This window comes from Paramormyrops kingsleyae, chromosome 8, assembly GCF_048594095.1.
Source record: "Paramormyrops kingsleyae isolate MSU_618 chromosome 8, PKINGS_0.4, whole genome shotgun sequence".
Classification (NCBI taxonomy): Eukaryota; Metazoa; Chordata; class Actinopteri; order Osteoglossiformes; family Mormyridae; genus Paramormyrops; species Paramormyrops kingsleyae.
This window is the reverse complement of record NC_132804.1, coordinates 23501215-23520853: the sequence shown is the minus strand read 5'-3', so window position 1 is coordinate 23520853 and position 19639 is coordinate 23501215. Positions and strand designations below refer to the sequence as shown.

Sequence of the window (19639 nt, the reverse complement as noted above, 5' to 3'; positions counted from 1 at the left end):
CCAACCAATCAGGTGCCTGACTCACGACATATCTGGGGTATGGTGACTTGCCTTCTAGTCTTTGGGCAATACATGGAAAAGAATGAAAACATCTGCTAAGTATGAGCTGGATAGTAAGGAATTGGCTGGATTACAGTAATCCACCAGCACACAGGAGCTTTGGATATCATTCCGGCTTTCCTCTGAACCACAGGACTGAGTGAGGTTTGACTTACGCATCACAGTGGTTCCACGTTGAAGAGCTCGTCCATCATTAATGCTATTATTCATTTCAGATAACCTTGTACATACTGCAGAATTTGTTTAGATCTCTGCTGAATCATGCTTCTGGCATTTGGTGATGGCATCAAGCTCATTCACTAATTTATATTCAAAGGTTGCAGTAACATTCACTTTATTCTATGCTTGAATACACAAGATAGCTTTCTTAAGTCTTGGGAAACTTAATTGTTTCACATAGAATGTTTTGGGTTGTGCCTCTTTGTTTCGTAAAGAAATAAGGAAGTATTACCCCCATATCGCCATTCTTATACTATTTTGGTAAATAGTCTTCTCTTCATAATAACGTTCAAGCTGGATTGATTGGAATATCACTGTTAATGACGATGGTGAGAATGTTCATTATATTGCCGTTAATGTCTGCTGCGTGGAGCATTTATTGAAGCCATTGTCGCTGCTCTGTCATAATTAGAGCATCGTGTTCAGTCGTGCCACATTAGCGTGTAGCATATGTTCACGGGCGGCATTAAAAGTGCTATTTCTCAGATTTAGGGCACCATGTTTTTGAAGACATTGAGATCAAGTTTTGTGGGCTCTGTTGTTTCACTTCGTATTAGCCGTTGTTTCCTAACCTGTTACAGCAAGTTGTTGACTTGCCAGTCCTAATTATAACGCCAATAACCGTTGGCTAGCGTGACATACGGAACTGGTTCATCAGGAATGATCCAGGTCTATCTCTCTCCTTGTACTCCACCTCATCTCACTTCATGGCTTCCATTTCAGTTAGACATCTGTGCCTTTGATCGGAAGGTTGCCGGTTTGCCAGCCTTGGCAAAGCAGTCACATGTCACATGTCTGCCCTTGATGAAGCCTTCCAATGTACCTGTACTTGTGTAAATAACAATTAAAGCATCATGTTCCTTTTCTCCTGTTCCTCTTATGTTCCTTGGCCTCAGTTTCCTTAGCCTCTAGCACTGTGGGCCCAGGTGGGCAGATTGTGCACACGGAGACCAGTGAGATCACCCTCCAGGGTGACCCACTCAACGGCTTTGGTGTCCAGCTGCAGGGGGGCATCTTTGCCACAGAGACGCTCTCGGCACCCCCCCTCATCCGCTTCATCGAGCCGGACAGCTCTGCTGAGAGGTGAGGAGGTATCGGAGTAGTCACATTCAGCGCTGTAGTCGGACTTGTAAGAAAAATGTAAAAAATGTATGAGGAAAACGCGGCCTGTGGTTGAGAGACAAGTCCCAATATGCAGATAAAAGCTGCAGGATGTTTACGTCTGGCAGGGTCTGACCGCACACCCAAAAACAGCCGTAACTCATGCTATCTGACACTCCGGTTTTCGGTTTACCTAAAGGACTGCAGTCCCTGAGCTAGCAGGCCTGACCTGAGGCCTTTAGTCAAATATGAATCATCACTTCCTGTCTGATCTCATATGAGGGAACTTCCACTGACTGAACATGTCTGTAGCAAAGACCTGTCTGGGTTCACGGCACAGTTTTTAACCATTTAACGTTAATTCAGCTTTTAAAATGTTAAATTTCTTTGTTTGACAGTCTTTCACAAGGCTGCACCCTGTAATTATAGTTTTGATTTTTCATTTAACTTTTTATTTTTGTAATATTTTCAATTTTCACTTGAAATCCAATTTAGTTTTAGTTCATTTTCAATGTGGTCTTATTAGTTTTTACCCTAAAGATATATTTCTGTTTAGTTTGTATAAAGTTTCAGTTTATGTTCCAGCCATTATTCATGGTCATGAAAGGTAGTCAAATAATTATGTTAGTAAATTAGTGGTAGAAAATAGTAACTGGATGTATTTGATGTTTGCTTTTATTTTATTTCAGTTACTTTCAGTACCTGCGTTAAGTTGGCCACCCATATGTTTCAGATTTGAACCAAACTGGTCTCAATCGTATGTGGCGCCGCGTTTGTGCTGGATTGTGCCGTGAAAATTTTTGTTTGTGATGTTTTAGTTTCTGAGATATAAATGTTTGTTTACATGGTGACGTCAACAGCGTGAAGTTGGCCCCCCTTTTGCGTCTGATTTCCACCAAACCGATCGCAATCGTGTGTGCTGCGTTTGTGCTGGTTTGTGCCGTAAAAACTGTCCTTTGTGCTGCTTTAGTTTCCAAGATATTAATGTTTGTAAGGATGCGCCCCCCTCCCATTTCCGTCTGATTTCGACCAAACCGATCGCAATCGTTTATGCCGTTAAAACTGTCCTTTGTGCTGCTTTAGTTTCCGAGATATTAATGTTTATAAGGATGCGCCCCCGCCCATTTGCGTCTGATTTCGACCAAACCGATCGCAATCGTTTATGCCGTTAAAACTATCCTTTGTGCTGCTTCCATGCAGAGATATTGCTTATTTACACAGTCACGTGACTCCGCTTTTAAGTTAGCCCCCCATTTCCCTCCGAACCGATCTTAATAGTTTGTGCCGTTTAAAAGTTGTCTGTACTGTTATTATTCTGTTATACCTCTTAGTTTATGCGTTTACGTGATCGCCGTATAATCCTCAGACTCGTGTTTCTCATGTTAACAGAAGTCTACGGTTTGCACATAGACTAAATAGCATATTGCCTACTTTCCAACAACCTGTTGATTCACCCTAAGGCCCCAAATTATGGTTAGCAAACTGAGGCTAGGGTTAGGGTTAGAAAAACTATGGCATTTCCAGACATCATCATGTGTTTTTATGACAGTTCAGCTCCCCACACGGATGAGAAAACAAAATTCAGCATGCTTTAGTAGCATATTGCCTACTTTCCAACTACCTGTTGATTCACCCTAAAGCCCTAAATTAGGGTTAGCAAACTGAGGCTAGGGTTAGGGTTAGAAAAACTATGGCATATCCAGACATCAATATGTGTTTTTATGACAGTTCTGCTCCCCACACGGATGAGAAAACAAAATTCAGCATGCTTTAGTAACATATTGCCTACTTTCCAACTACCTGTTGATTCACCCTAAGGCCCTAAATTAGGGTTAGCAAACTGAGGCTAGGGTTAGGGTTAGAAAAACTATGGCATATCCAGACATCAACATGTGTTTTTATGACAGTTCTGCTCCCCACACGGATGAGAAAACAAAATTCAGCATGCTTTAGTAGCATATTGCCTACTTTCCAACTACCTGTTGATTCACCCTAAGGCCCCAAATTAGGGTTAGCAAACTGAGGCTAGGGTTAGGGTTAGAAAAACTATAGCATATCCAGACATCAATATGTGTTTTTATGACAGTTCTGCTCCCCACACGGATGAGAAAACAAAATTCAGCATGCTTTAGTAGCATATTGCCTACTTTCCAACTACCTGTTGATTCACCCTAAGGCCCCAAAATAGGGTTAGCAAACTGAGGCTAGGGTTAGGGTTAGAGAAACTATGGTATATCCAGACATCAATATGTGTTTTTATGACAGTTCTGCTCCCCACACAGATGAGAAAACAAAATTCAGCATGCTTTAGTAGCATATTGCCTACTTTCCAACTACCTGTTGATTCACCCTTAGGCCCCAAATTAGGGTTAGCAAACTGAGGCTAAGGTTAGGGTTAGAAAAACTATGGCATATCCAGACATCAATATGTGTTTTTATGACAGTTCTGCTCCCCACACGGATGAGAAAACAAAATTCAGCATGCTTTAGTAGCATATTGCCTACTTTCCAACTACCTGTTTATTCACCCTAAGGCCCCAAATTATGGTTAGGGTTAGCAAACTGAGGCTAGGGTTAGGGTTAGAAAAACTATGGCATATCCAGACATCAACATATGTTTTTATGACAGTTCTGCTCCCCACACGGATGAGAAAACAAAATTCAGCATGCTTTAGTAGCATATTGCCTACTTTCCAACTACCTGTTGATTCACCCTAAGGCCCCAAATTACGGTTAGCAAACTGAGGCTAGGGTTAGGGTTAGAGAAACTATGGCATATCCAGACATCAATATGTGTTTTTATGACAGTTCTGCTCCCCACACGGATGAGAAAACAAAATTCAGCATGCTTTAGTGGCATATTGCTTACTTTCCAACTACCTGTTGATTCACCATAAGGCCACAAATTAGGGTTAGCAAACTGAGGCTAGGGTAAGGGTTACAGAAACTATGGCATATCCAGACATCAATATGTGTTTTTATGACAGTTCTGCTCCCCACACGGATGAGTAAACAAAATTCAGCATGCTTTAGTAGCATATTGCCTACTTTACAACAACCTGTTGATTCACCCTAAGGCCCCAAATTAGGGTTAGGGTTAGCAAACTGAGGCTAGGGTTAGGGTTAGAAAAACTATGGCATATCCAGACATCAATTTATGTGTTTATGACAGTTCTGCTCCCCACACGGATGAGAAAACAAAATTCAGCATGCTTCAGTAGCATATTGCCTACTTTCCAACTACCTGTTGATTCACCCTAAGGCCCCAAATTAGGGTTAGCAAACTGAGGCTAGGGTTAGGGTTAGAGAAACTATGGCATATCCAGACATCAATATGTGTTTTTATGACAGTTCTGCTCCCCACACGGATGAGAGAACAAAATTCAGCATGCTTTAGTAGCATATTGCCTACTTTACAACAACCTGTTGATTCACCCTAAGGCCCCAAATTAGGGTTAGGGTTAGCAAACTGAGGCTAGGGTTAGGGTTAGAAAAACTATGGCATATCCAGACATCAATATGTGTTTTTATGACAGTTCTGCTCACCACACGGATGAGAAAACAAAATTCAGCATGCTTTAGTAGCATATTGCCTACTTTCCAACTACCTGTTGATTCACCCTAAGGCCCCAAATTAGGGTTAGCAAACTGAGGCTAGGGTTAGGGTTAGAAAAACTATGGGATATCCAGATATCAATATGTGTTTTTATGACAGTTCTGCTCCCCACACGGATGAGAAAACAAGATTCAGCATGCTTTAGTAGCATACTGCCTACTTTACAACAACTTGTTGATTCACCCTAAGGGCCCAAATTAGGGTTAGGGTTAGCAAACTGAGGCTAGGGTTAGGGTTAGAGAAACTATGGCATATCCAGACATCAATATGTGTTTTTATGACAGTTCTGCTCCCCACACGGATGAGAAAACAAAATTCAGCATGCTTTAGTGGCATATTGCTTACTTTCCAACTACCTGTTGATTCACCATAAGGCCACAAATTAGGGTTAGCAAACTGAGGCTAGGGTTAGGGTTACAGAAACTATGGCATATCCAGACATCAATATGTGTTTTTATGACAGTTCTGCTCCCCACACGGATGAGAAAACAAAATTCAGCATGCTTTAGTAGCATATTGCCTACTTTCCAACTACCTGTTGATTCACCCTAAGGCCCCAAATTAGGGTTAGCAAACTGAGGCTAGGGTTAGGGTTAGAGAAACTATGGCAAATACAGACATCAACGTGTGTTTTTATGACAGTTCTGCTGCCCAAACGGATAGGAAACCACAATTCAGCATGATTTAGTAGCATATTGCCTACTTTCCAACTACCTGTTGATTCACCCTAAGGCCCCAAATTAGGGTTAGCAAACTGAGGCTAGGGTTAGGGTTAGAGAAACTATGGCATATCCAGACATCAATATGTGTTTTTATGACAGTTCTGCTCCCCACACGGATGAGAGAACGAAATTCAGCATGCTTTATTAGCATATTGCCTACTTTCCAACTACCTGTTTATTCACCCTAAGGCCCCAAATTAGGGTTAGGGTTAGCAAACTGAGGCTAGGGTTAGGTTTAGAAAAACTATGGCATTTCCAGACATCATCATGTGTTTTTATGACAGTTCTGCTCCCCACACGGATGAGAAAACAAAATTCAGCATGCTTTAGTAGCATATTGCCTACTTTCCAACTACCTTTTGATTCACCCTATGGCGCCAAATTAGGGTTAGCAAACTGAGGCTAGGGTTAGGGTTAGAAAAACTATGGCATATCCAGACATCAACATGTGTTTTTATGACAGTTCTGCTCCCCACACGGATGAGAAAACAAAATTCAGCATGCTTTAGTAGCATATTGCCTACTTTCCAACTACCTGTTGATTCACCCTAAGGCCCCAAATTAGGGTTAGCAAACTGAGGCTAGGGTTAGGGTTAGAAAAACTATGGCATATCCAGACATCAACATGTGTTTTTATGACAGTTCTGCTCCCCACACGGATGAGAAAACAAAATTCAGCATGCTTTAGTAGCATATTGCCTACTTTCCAACTACCTGTTTATTCACCCTAAGGCCCCAAATTATGGTTAGGGTTAGCAAACTGAGGCTAGGGTTAGGGTTAGAAAAACTATGGCATATCCAGACATCAACATATGTTTTTATGACAGTTCTGCTCCCCACACGGATGAGAAAACAAAATTCAGCATGCTTTAGTAGCATATTGCCTACTTTCCAACTACCTGTTGATTCACCCTAAGGCCCCAAATTAGGGTTAGCAAACTGAGGCTAGGGTTAGGGTTAGAAAAACTATGGCATATCCAGACATCAACATATGTTTTTATGACAGTTCTGCTCCCCACACGGATGAGAAAACAAAATTCAGCATGCTTTAGTAGCATATTGCCTACTTTCCAACTACCTGTTGATTCACCCTAAGGCCCCAAATTAGGGTTAGGGTTAGCAAACTGAGGCTAGGGTTAGGGTTAGAAAAACTATGGCAAATACAGACATCAACGTGTGTTTTTATGACAGTTCTGCTGCCCAAACGTATAGGAAACCACAATTCAGCATGATTTAGTAGCATATTGCCTACTTTCCAACTACCTGTTGATTCACCCTAAGGCCCCAAATTAGGCTTAGCAAACTGAGGCTAGGGTTAGGGTTAGAGAAACTATGGCATATCCAGACATCAATATGTGTTTTTATGACAGTTCTGCTCCCCACACGGATGAGAGAACAAAATTCAGCATGCTTTAGTAGCATATTGCCTACTTTCCAACTACCTGTTTATTCACCCTAAGGCCCCAAATTAGGGTTAGGGTTAGCAAACTGAGGCTAGGGTTAGGTTTAGAAAAACTATGGCATTTCCAGACATCATCATGTGTTTTTATGACAGTTCTGCTCCCCACACGGATGAGAAAACAAAATTCAGCATGCTTTAGTAGCATATTGCCTACTTTCCAACTACCTGTTGATTCACCCTAAGGCCCCAAATTAGGGTTAGCAAACTGAGGCTAGGGTTAGGGTTAGAAAAACTATGGCATATCCAGACATCAATATGTGTTTTTATGACAGTTCTGCTCCCCACACGGATGAGAAAACAAAATTCAGCATGCTTTAGTAGCATATTGCCTACTTTCCAACTACCTGTTGATTCACCCTAAGGCCCCAAATTAGGGTTAGCAAACTGAGGCTAGGGTTAGGGTTAGAGAAACTATGGCATATCCAGACATCAATATGTGTTTTTATGACAGTTCTGCTCCCCACACGGATGAGAGAACAAAATTCAGCATGCTTTAGTAGCATATTGCCTACTTTCCAACTACCTGTTGATTCACCCTAAGGCCCCAAATTAGGGTTAGCAAACTGAGGCTAGGGTTAGGGTTAGAAAAACTATGGCATTTCCAGACATCAATATGTGTTTTTATGACAGTTCTGCTCCCCACACGGATGAGAAAACAAAATTCAGCATGCTTTAGTAGCATATTGCCTACTTTCCAACTACCTGTTTATTCACCCTAAGGCCCCAAATTATGGTCAGGGTTAGCAAACTGAGGCTAGGGTTAGGGTTAGAAAAACTATGGCATATCCAGACATCAACATATGTTTTTATGACAGTTCTGCTCCCCACACGGATGAGAAAACAAAATTCAGCATGCTTTAGTAGCATATTGCCTACTTTCCAACTACCTGTTGATTCACCCTAAGGCCCCAAATTAGGGTTAGCAAACTGAGGCTAGGGTTAGGGTTAGAAAAACTATGGCATATCCAGACATCAACATATGTTTTTATGACAGTTCTGCTCCCCACACGGATGAGAAAACAAAATTCAGCATGCTTTAGTAGCATATTGCCTACTTTCCAACTACCTGTTGATTCACCCTAAGGCCCCAAATTAGGGTTAGCAAACTGAGGCTAGGGTTAGGGTTAGAGAAACTATGGTATATCCAGACATCAATATGTGTTTTTATGACAGTTCTGCTCCCCACACGGATGAGAAAACAAAATTCAGCATGCTTTAGTAGCATATTGCCTACTTTCCAACTACCTGTTGATTCACCCTTAGGCCCCAAATTAGGGTTAGGGTTAGCAAACTGAGGCTAGGGTTAGGTTTAGAAAAACTATGGCATTTCCAGACATCATCATGTGTTTTTATGACAGTTCTGCTCCCCACACGGATGAGAAAACAAAATTCAGCATGCTTTAGTAGCATATTGCCTACTTTCCAACTACCTGTTGATTCACCCTAAGGCCCCAAATTAGGGTTAGCAAACTGAGGCTAGGGTTAGGGTTAGAAAAACTATGGCATATCCAGACATCAATATGTGTTTTTATGACAGTTCTGCTCCCCACACGGATGAGAAAACAAAATTCAGCATGCTTTAGTAGCATATTGCCTACTTTCCAACTACCTGTTGATTCACCCTAAGGCCCCAAATTAGGGTTAGCAAACTGAGGCTAGGGTTAGGGTTAGAGAAACTATGGCATATCCAGACATCAATATGTGTTTTTATGACAGTTCTGCTCCCCACACGGATGAGAGAACAAAATTCAGCATGCTTTAGTAGCATATTGCCTACTTTCCAACTACCTGTTGATTCACCCTAAGGCCCCAAATTAGGGTTAGGGTTAGCAAACTGAGGCTAGGGTTAGGGTTAGAAAAACTATGGCATATACAGACATCAACGTGTGTTTTTATGACAGTTCTGCTGCCCAAACGGATAGGAAACCACAATTCAGCATGATTTAGTAGCATATTGCCTACTTTCCAACTACCTGTTGATTCACCCTAAGGCCCCAAATTAGGGTTAGCAAACTGTGGCTAGGGTTAGGGTTAGAAAAACTATGGCATATCCAGACATCAACATGTGTTTTTATGACAGTTCTGCTCCCCACACGGATGAGAAAACAAAATTCAGCATGCTTTAGTAGCATATTGCCTACTTTACAACAACCTGTTGATTCACCCTAAGGCCCCAAATTAGGGTTAGCAAACTGAGGCTAGGGTTAGGGTTAGAGAAACTATGGCATATCCAGACATCAATATGTGTTTTTATGACAGTTCTGCTCCCCACACGGATGAGAAAACAAAATTCAGCATGCTTTAGTAGCATATTGCCTACTTTCCAACTACCTGTTGATTAACCCTAAGGCCCCAAATTAGGGTTAGCAAACTGAGGCTAGGGTTAGGGTTAGAGAAACTATGGCATATCCAGACATCAATATGTGTTTTTATGACAGTTCTGCTCCCCACACGGATGAGAGAACAAAATTCAGCATGCTTTAGTAGCATATTGCCTACTTTCCAACTACCTGTTTATTCACCCTAAGGCCCCAAATTAGGGTTAGCAAACTGAGGCTAGGGTTAGGGTTAGAAAAACTATGGGATATATAGACATCAATATGTGTTTTTATGACAGTTCTGCTCCCCACACGGATGAGAAAACAAGATTCAGCATGCTTTAGTAGCATACTGCCTACTTTCCAACTACCTTTTGATTCACCCTAAGGCCCCAAATTAGGGTTAGCAAACTGAGGCTAGGGTTAGGGTTAGAAAAACTATGGCATATCCAGACATCAATATGTGTTTTTATGACAGTTCTGCTCCCCACACGGATGAGAAAACAAAATTCAGCATGCTTTAGTAGCATATTGCCTACTTTCCAACTACCTGTTGATTCACCCTAAGGCCCCAAATTAGGGTTAGCAAACTGAGGCTAGGGTTAGGGTTAGAAAAACTATGGCATTTCCAGACATCAATATGTGTTTTTATGACAGTTCTGCTCCCCACACGGATGAGAAAACAAAATTCAGCATGCTTTAGTAGCATATTGCCTACTTTCCAACTACCTGTTTATTCACCCTAAGGCCCCAAATTATGGTTAGGGTTAGCAAACTGAGGCTAGGGTTAGGGTTAGAAAAACTATGGCATATCCAGACATCAACATATGTTTTTATGACAGTTCTGCTCCCCACACGGATGAGAAAACAAAATTCAGCATGCTTTAGTAGCATATTGCCTACTTTCCAACTACCTGTTGATTCACCCTAAGGCCCCAAATTAGGGTTAGCAAACTGAGGCTAGGGTTAGGGTTAGAAAAACTATGGCATATCCAGACATCAACATATGTTTTTATGACAGTTCTGCTCCCCACACGGATGAGAAAACAAAATTCAGCATGCTTTAGTAGCATATTGCCTACTTTCTAACTACCTGTTGATTCACCCTAAGGCCCCAAATTATGGTTAGGGTTAGCAAACTGAGGCTAGGGTTAGGGTTAGAAAAACTATGGCATATCCAGACATCAACATATGTTTTTATGACAGTTCTGCTCCCCACACGGATGAGAAAACAAAATTCAGCATGCTTTAGTAGCATATTGCCTACTTTCCAACTACCTGTTGATTCACCCTAAGGCCCCAAATTAGGGTTAGCAAACTGAGGCTAGGGTTAGGGTTAGAGAAACTATGGCATATCCAGACATCAATATGTGTTTTTATGACAGTTCTGCTCCCCACACGGATGAGAAAACAAAATTCAGCATGCTTTAGTAGCATATTGCCTACTTTCCAACTACCTGTTGATTCACCCTAAGGCCCCAAATTAGGGTTAGCAAACTGAGGCTAGGGTTAGGGTTAGAGAAACTATGGCATATCCAGACATCAATATGTGTTTTTATGACAGTTCTGCTCCCCACACGGATGAGAGAACGAAATTCAGCATGCTTTATTAGCATATTGCCTACTTTCCAACTACCTGTTTATTCACCCTAAGGCCCCAAATTAGGGTTAGGGTTAGCAAACTGAGGCTAGGGTTAGGTTTAGAAAAACTATGGCATTTCCAGACATCATCATGTGTTTTTATGACAGTTCTGCTCCCCACACGGATGAGAAAACAAAATTCAGCATGCTTTAGTAGCATATTGCCTACTTTCCAACTACCTTTTGATTCACCCTATGGCGCCAAATTAGGGTTAGCAAACTGAGGCTAGGGTTAGGGTTAGAAAAACTATGGCATATCCAGACATCAACATGTGTTTTTATGACAGTTCTGCTCCCCACACGGATGAGAAAACAAAATTCAGCATGCTTTAGTAGCATATTGCCTACTTTCCAACTACCTGTTGATTCACCCTAAGGCCCCAAATTAGGGTTAGCAAACTGAGGCTAGGGTTAGGGTTAGAAAAACTATGGCATATCCAGACATCAACATGTGTTTTTATGACAGTTCTGCTCCCCACACGGATGAGAAAACAAAATTCAGCATGCTTTAGTAGCATATTGCCTACTTTCCAACTACCTGTTTATTCACCCTAAGGCCCCAAATTATGGTTAGGGTTAGCAAACTGAGGCTAGGGTTAGGGTTAGAAAAACTATGGCATATCCAGACATCAACATATGTTTTTATGACAGTTCTGCTCCCCACACGGATGAGAAAACAAAATTCAGCATGCTTTAGTAGCATATTGCCTACTTTCCAACTACCTGTTGATTCACCCTAAGGCCCCAAATTAGGGTTAGCAAACTGAGGCTAGGGTTAGGGTTAGAAAAACTATGGCATATCCAGACATCAACATATGTTTTTATGACAGTTCTGCTCCCCACACGGATGAGAAAACAAAATTCAGCATGCTTTAGTAGCATATTGCCTACTTTCCAACTACCTGTTGATTCACCCTAAGGCCCCAAATTAGGGTTAGGGTTAGCAAACTGAGGCTAGGGTTAGGGTTAGAAAAACTATGGCAAATACAGACATCAACGTGTGTTTTTATGACAGTTCTGCTGCCCAAACGTATAGGAAACCACAATTCAGCATGATTTAGTAGCATATTGCCTACTTTCCAACTACCTGTTGATTCACCCTAAGGCCCCAAATTAGGCTTAGCAAACTGAGGCTAGGGTTAGGGTTAGAGAAACTATGGCATATCCAGACATCAATATGTGTTTTTATGACAGTTCTGCTCCCCACACGGATGAGAGAACAAAATTCAGCATGCTTTAGTAGCATATTGCCTACTTTCCAACTACCTGTTTATTCACCCTAAGGCCCCAAATTAGGGTTAGGGTTAGCAAACTGAGGCTAGGGTTAGGTTTAGAAAAACTATGGCATTTCCAGACATCATCATGTGTTTTTATGACAGTTCTGCTCCCCACACGGATGAGAAAACAAAATTCAGCATGCTTTAGTAGCATATTGCCTACTTTCCAACTACCTGTTGATTCACCCTAAGGCCCCAAATTAGGGTTAGCAAACTGAGGCTAGGGTTAGGGTTAGAAAAACTATGGCATATCCAGACATCAATATGTGTTTTTATGACAGTTCTGCTCCCCACACGGATGAGAAAACAAAATTCAGCATGCTTTAGTAGCATATTGCCTACTTTCCAACTACCTGTTGATTCACCCTAAGGCCCCAAATTAGGGTTAGCAAACTGAGGCTAGGGTTAGGGTTAGAGAAACTATGGCATATCCAGACATCAATATGTGTTTTTATGACAGTTCTGCTCCCCACACGGATGAGAGAACAAAATTCAGCATGCTTTAGTAGCATATTGCCTACTTTCCAACTACCTGTTGATTCACCCTAAGGCCCCAAATTATGGTTAGCAAACTGAGGCTAGGGTTAGGGTTAGAAAAACTATGGCATTTCCAGACATCAATATGTGTTTTTATGACAGTTCTGCTCCCCACACGGATGAGAAAACAAAATTCAGCATGCTTTAGTAGCATATTGCCTACTTTCCAACTACCTGTTTATTCACCCTAAGGCCCCAAATTATGGTCAGGGTTAGCAAACTGAGGCTAGGGTTAGGGTTAGAAAAACTATGGCATATCCAGACATCAACATATGTTTTTATGACAGTTCTGCTCCCCACACGGATGAGAAAACAAAATTCAGCATGCTTTAGTAGCATATTGCCTACTTTCCAACTACCTGTTGATTCACCCTAAGGCCCCAAATTAGGGTTAGCAAACTGAGGCTAGGGTTAGGGTTAGAAAAACTATGGCATATCCAGACATCAACATATGTTTTTATGACAGTTCTGCTCCCCACACGGATGAGAAAACAAAATTCAGCATGCTTTAGTAGCATATTGCCTACTTTCCAACTACCTGTTGATTCACCCTAAGGCCCCAAATTAGGGTTAGCAAACTGAGGCTAGGGTTAGGGTTAGAAAAACTATGGCATATCCAGACATCAACATATGTTTTTATGACAGTTCTGCTCCCCACACGGATGAGAAAACAAAATTCAGCATGCTTTAGTAGCATATTGCCTACTTTCCAACTACCTGTTGATTCACCCTAAGGCCCCAAATTAGGGTTAGCAAACTGAGGCTAGGGTTAGGGTTAGAGAAACTATGGTATATCCAGACATCAATATGTGTTTTTATGACAGTTCTGCTCCCCACACGGATGAGAAAACAAAATTCAGCATGCTTTAGTAGCATATTGCCTACTTTCCAACTACCTGTTGATTCACCCTTAGGCCCCAAATTAGGGTTAGGGTTAGCAAACTGAGGCTAGGGTTAGGTTTAGAAAAACTATGGCATTTCCAGACATCATCATGTGTTTTTATGACAGTTCTGCTCCCCACACGGATGAGAAAACAAAATTCAGCATGCTTTAGTAGCATATTGCCTACTTTCCAACTACCTGTTGATTCACCCTAAGGCCCCAAATTAGGGTTAGCAAACTGAGGCTAGGGTTAGGGTTAGAAAAACTATGGCATATCCAGACATCAACATATGTTTTTATGACAGTTCTGCTCCCCACACGGATGAGAAAACAAAATTCAGCATGCTTTAGTAGCATATTGCCTACTTTCCAACTACCTGTTGATTCACCCTAAGGCCCCAAATTAGGGTTAGGGTTAGCAAACTGAGGCTAGGGTTAGGGTTAGAAAAACTATGGCAAATACAGACATCAACGTGTGTTTTTATGACAGTTCTGCTGCCCAAACGTATAGGAAACCACAATTCAGCATGATTTAGTAGCATATTGCCTACTTTCCAACTACCTGTTGATTCACCCTAAGGCCCCAAATTAGGCTTAGCAAACTGAGGCTAGGGTTAGGGTTAGAGAAACTATGGCATATCCAGACATCAATATGTGTTTTTATGACAGTTCTGCTCCCCACACGGATGAGAGAACAAAATTCAGCATGCTTTAGTAGCATATTGCCTACTTTCCAACTACCTGTTTATTCACCCTAAGGCCCCAAATTAGGGTTAGGGTTAGCAAACTGAGGCTAGGGTTAGGTTTAGAAAAACTATGGCATTTCCAGACATCATCATGTGTTTTTATGACAGTTCTGCTCCCCACACGGATGAGAAAACAAAATTCAGCATGCTTTAGTAGCATATTGCCTACTTTCCAACTACCTGTTGATTCACCCTAAGGCCCCAAATTAGGGTTAGCAAACTGAGGCTAGGGTTAGGGTTAGAAAAACTATGGCATATCCAGACATCAATATGTGTTTTTATGACAGTTCTGCTCCCCACACGGATGAGAAAACAAAATTCAGCATGCTTTAGTAGCATATTGCCTACTTTCCAACTACCTGTTGATTCACCCTAAGGCCCCAAATTAGGGTTAGCAAACTGAGGCTAGGGTTAGGGTTAGAGAAACTATGGCATATCCAGACATCAATATGTGTTTTTATGACAGTTCTGCTCCCCACACGGATGAGAGAACAAAATTCAGCATGCTTTAGTAGCATATTGCCTACTTTCCAACTACCTGTTGATTCACCCTAAGGCCCCAAATTAGGGTTAGCAAACTGAGGCTAGGGTTAGGGTTAGAAAAACTATGGCATTTCCAGACATCAATATGTGTTTTTATGACAGTTCTGCTCCCCACACGGATGAGAAAACAAAATTCAGCATGCTTTAGTAGCATATTGCCTACTTTCCAACTACCTGTTTATTCACCCTAAGGCCCCAAATTATGGTCAGGGTTAGCAAACTGAGGCTAGGGTTAGGGTTAGAAAAACTATGGCATATCCAGACATCAACATATGTTTTTATGACAGTTCTGCTCCCCACACGGATGAGAAAACAAAATTCAGCATGCTTTAGTAGCATATTGCCTACTTTCCAACTACCTGTTGATTCACCCTAAGGCCCCAAATTAGGGTTAGCAAACTGAGGCTAGAGTTAGGGTTAGAAAAACTATGGCATATCCAGACATCAACATATGTTTTTATGACAGTTCTGCTCCCCACACGGATGAGAAAACAAAATTCAGCATGCTTTAGTAGCATATTGCCTACTTTCCAACTACCTGTTGATTCACCCTAAGGCCCCAAATTAGGGTTAGCAAACTGAGGCTAGGGTTAGGGTTAGAGAAACTATGGTATATCCAGACATCAATATGTGTTTTTATGACAGTTCTGCTCCCCACACGGATGAGAAAACAAAATTCAGCATGCTTTAGTAGCATATTGCCTACTTTCCAACTACCTGTTGATTCACCCTTAGGCCCCAAATTAGGGTTAGGGTTAGCAAACTGAGGCTAGGGTTAGGTTTAGAAAAACTATGGCATTTCCAGACATCATCATGTGTTTTTATGACAGTTCTGCTCCCCACACGGATGAGAAAACAAAATTCAGCATGCTTTAGTAGCATATTGCCTACTTTCCAACTACCTGTTGATTCACCCTAAGGCCCCAAATTAGGGTTAGCAAACTGAGGCTAGGGTTAGGGTTAGAAAAACTATGGCATATCCAGACATCAATATGTGTTTTTATGACAGTTCTGCTCCCCACACGGATGAGAAAACAAAATTCAGCATGCTTTAGTAGCATATTGCCTACTTTCCAACTACCTGTTGATTCACCCTAAGGCCCCAAATTAGGGTTAGCAAACTGAGGCTAGGGTTAGGGTTAGAGAAACTATGGCATATCCAGACATCAATATGTGTTTTTATGACAGTTCTGCTCCCCACACGGATGAGAGAACAAAATTCAGCATGCTTTAGTAGCATATTGCCTACTTTCCAACTACCTGTTGATTCACCCTAAGGCCCCAAATTAGGGTTAGGGTTAGCAAACTGAGGCTAGGGTTAGGGTTAGAAAAACTATGGCATATACAGACATCAACGTGTGTTTTTATGACAGTTCTGCTGCCCAAACGGATAGGAAACCACAATTCAGCATGATTTAGTAGCATATTGCCTACTTTCCAACTACCTGTTGATTCACCCTAAGGCCCCAAATTAGGGTTAGCAAACTGTGGCTAGGGTTAGGGTTAGAAAAACTATGGCATATCCAGACATCAACATGTGTTTTTATGACAGTTCTGCTCCCCACACGGATGAGAAAACAAAATTCAGCATGCTTTAGTAGCATATTGCCTACTTTACAACAACCTGTTGATTCACCCTAAGGCCCCAAATTAGGGTTAGCAAACTGAGGCTAGGGTTAGGGTTAGAGAAACTATGGCATATCCAGACATCAATATGTGTTTTTATGACAGTTCTGCTCCCCACACGGATGAGAAAACAAAATTCAGCATGCTTTAGTAGCATATTGCCTACTTTCCAACTACCTGTTGATTAACCCTAAGGCCCCAAATTAGGGTTAGCAAACTGAGGCTAGGGTTAGGGTTAGAGAAACTATGGCATATCCAGACATCAATATGTGTTTTTATGACAGTTCTGCTCCCCACACGGATGAGAGAACAAAATTCAGCATGCTTTAGTAGCATATTGCCTACTTTCCAACTACCTGTTTATTCACCCTAAGGCCCCAAATTAGGGTTAGCAAACTGAGGCTAGGGTTAGGGTTAGAAAAACTATGGGATATATAGACATCAATATGTGTTTTTATGACAGTTCTGCTCCCCACACGGATGAGAAAACAAGATTCAGCATGCTTTAGTAGCATACTGCCTACTTTCCAACTACCTTTTGATTCACCCTAAGGCCCCAAATTAGGGTTAGCAAACTGAGGCTAGGGTTAGGGTTAGAAAAACTATGGCATATCCAGACATCAATATGTGTTTTTATGACAGTTCTGCTCCCCACACGGATGAGAAAACAAAATTCAGCATGCTTTAGTAGCATATTGCCTACTTTCCAACTACCTGTTGATTCACCCTAAGGCCCCAAATTAGGGTTAGCAAACTGAGGCTAGGGTTAGGGTTAGAAAAACTATGGCATTTCCAGACATCAATATGTGTTTTTATGACAGTTCTGCTCCCCACACGGATGAGAAAACAAAATTCAGCATGCTTTAGTAGCATATTGCCTACTTTCCAACTACCTGTTTATTCACCCTAAGGCCCCAAATTATGGTTAGGGTTAGCAAACTGAGGCTAGGGTTAGGGTTAGAAAAACTATGGCATATCCAGACATCAACATATGTTTTTATGACAGTTCTGCTCCCCACACGGATGAGAAAACAAAATTCAGCATGCTTTAGTAGCATATTGCCTACTTTCCAACTACCTGTTGATTCACCCTAAGGCCCCAAATTAGGGTTAGCAAACTGAGGCTAGGGTTAGGGTTAGAAAAACTATGGCATATCCAGACATCAACATATGTTTTTATGACAGTTCTGCTCCCCACACGGATGAGAAAACAAAATTCAGCATGCTTTAGTAGCATATTGCCTACTTTCTAACTACCTGTTGATTCACCCTAAGGCCCCAAATTATGGTTAGGGTTAGCAAACTGAGGCTAGGGTTAGGGTTAGAAAAACTATGGCATATCCAGACATCAACATATGTTTTTATGACAGTTCTGCTCCCCACACGGATGAGAAAACAAAATTCAGCATGCTTTAGTAGCATATTGCCTACTTTCCAACTACCTGTTGATTCACCCTAAGGCCCCAAATTAGGGTTAGCAAACTGAGGCTAGGGTTAGGGTTAGAGAAACTATGGCATATCCAGACATCAATATGTGTTTTTATGACAGTTCTGCTCCCCACACGGATGAGAAAACAAAATTCAGCATGCTTTAGTAGCATATTGCCTACTTTCCAACTACCTGTTGATTCACCCTAAGGCCCCAAATTAGGGTTAGCAAACTGAGGCTAGGGTTAGGGTTAGAGAAACTATGGCATATCCAGACATCAATATGTGTTTTTATGACAGTTCTGCTCCCCACACGGATGAGAGAACGAAATTCAGCATGCTTTATTAGCATATTGCCTACTTTCCAACTACCTGTTTATTCACCCTAAGGCCCCAAATTAGGGTTAGGGTTAGCAAACTGAGGCTAGGGTTAGGTTTAGAAAAACTATGGCATTTCCAGACATCATCATGTGTTTTTATGACAGTTCTGCTCCCCACACGGATGAGAAAACAAAATTCAGCATGCTTTAGTAGCATATTGCCTACTTTCCAACTACCTTTTGATTCACCCTATGGCGCCAAATTAGGGTTAGCAAACTGAGGCTAGGGTTAGGGTTAGAAAAACTATGGCATATCCAGACATCAACATGTGTTTTTATGACAGTTCTGCTCCCCACACGGATGAGAAAACAAAATTCAGCATGCTTTAGTAGCATATTGCCTACTTTCCAACTACCTGTTGATTCACCCTAAGGCCCCAAATTAGGGTTAGCAAACTGAGGCTAGGGTTAGGGTTAGAAAAACTATGGCATATCCAGACATCAACATGTGTTTTTATGACAGTTCTGCTCCCCACACGGATGAGAAAACAAAATTCAGCATGCTTTAGTAGCATATTGCCTACTTTCCAACTACCTGTTTATTCACCCTAAGGCCCCAAATTATGGTTAGGGTTAGCAAACTGAGGCTAGGGTTAGGGTTAGAAAAACTATGGCATATCCAGACATCAACATATGTTTTTATGACAGTTCTGCTCCCCACACGGATGAGAAAACAAAATTCAGCATGCTTTAGTAGCATATTGCCTACTTTCCAACTACCTGTTGATTCACCCTAAGGCCCCAAATTAGGGTTAGCAAACTGAGGCTAGGGTTAGGGTTAGAAAAACTATGGCATATCCAGACATCAACATATGTTTTTATGACAGTTCTGCTCCCCACACGGATGAGAAAACAAAATTCAGCATGCTTTAGTAGCATATTGCCTACTTTCCAACTACCTGTTGATTCACCCTAAGGCCCCAAATTATAGGGTTAGGGTTAGCAAACTGAGGCTAGGGTTAGGGTTAGAAAAACTATGGCAAATACAGACATCAACGTGTGTTTTTATGACAGTTCTGCTGCCCAAACGTATAGGAAACCACAATTCAGCATGATTTAGTAGCATATTGCCTACTTTCC

At 41.5% G+C, this 19639-nt stretch overlaps 1 protein-coding gene across 6 annotated transcripts in view; it reads left to right on the top strand.

The window, feature by feature from the left end:
- Nucleotides 1–19639, top strand: part of grip2b (glutamate receptor interacting protein 2b) — a 243907-nt gene that overhangs the window by 85922 nt on the left and 138346 nt on the right. For all 6 annotated transcript variants that reach the window (XM_072715498.1, XM_072715496.1, XM_072715497.1 and 3 more), the window contains exon 12: nt 1176–1362. In XM_072715498.1, coding sequence (XP_072571599.1) covers nt 1176–1362 — 187 coding nt within the window. The remainder of the gene's footprint in view (nt 1–1175; nt 1363–19639) is intronic.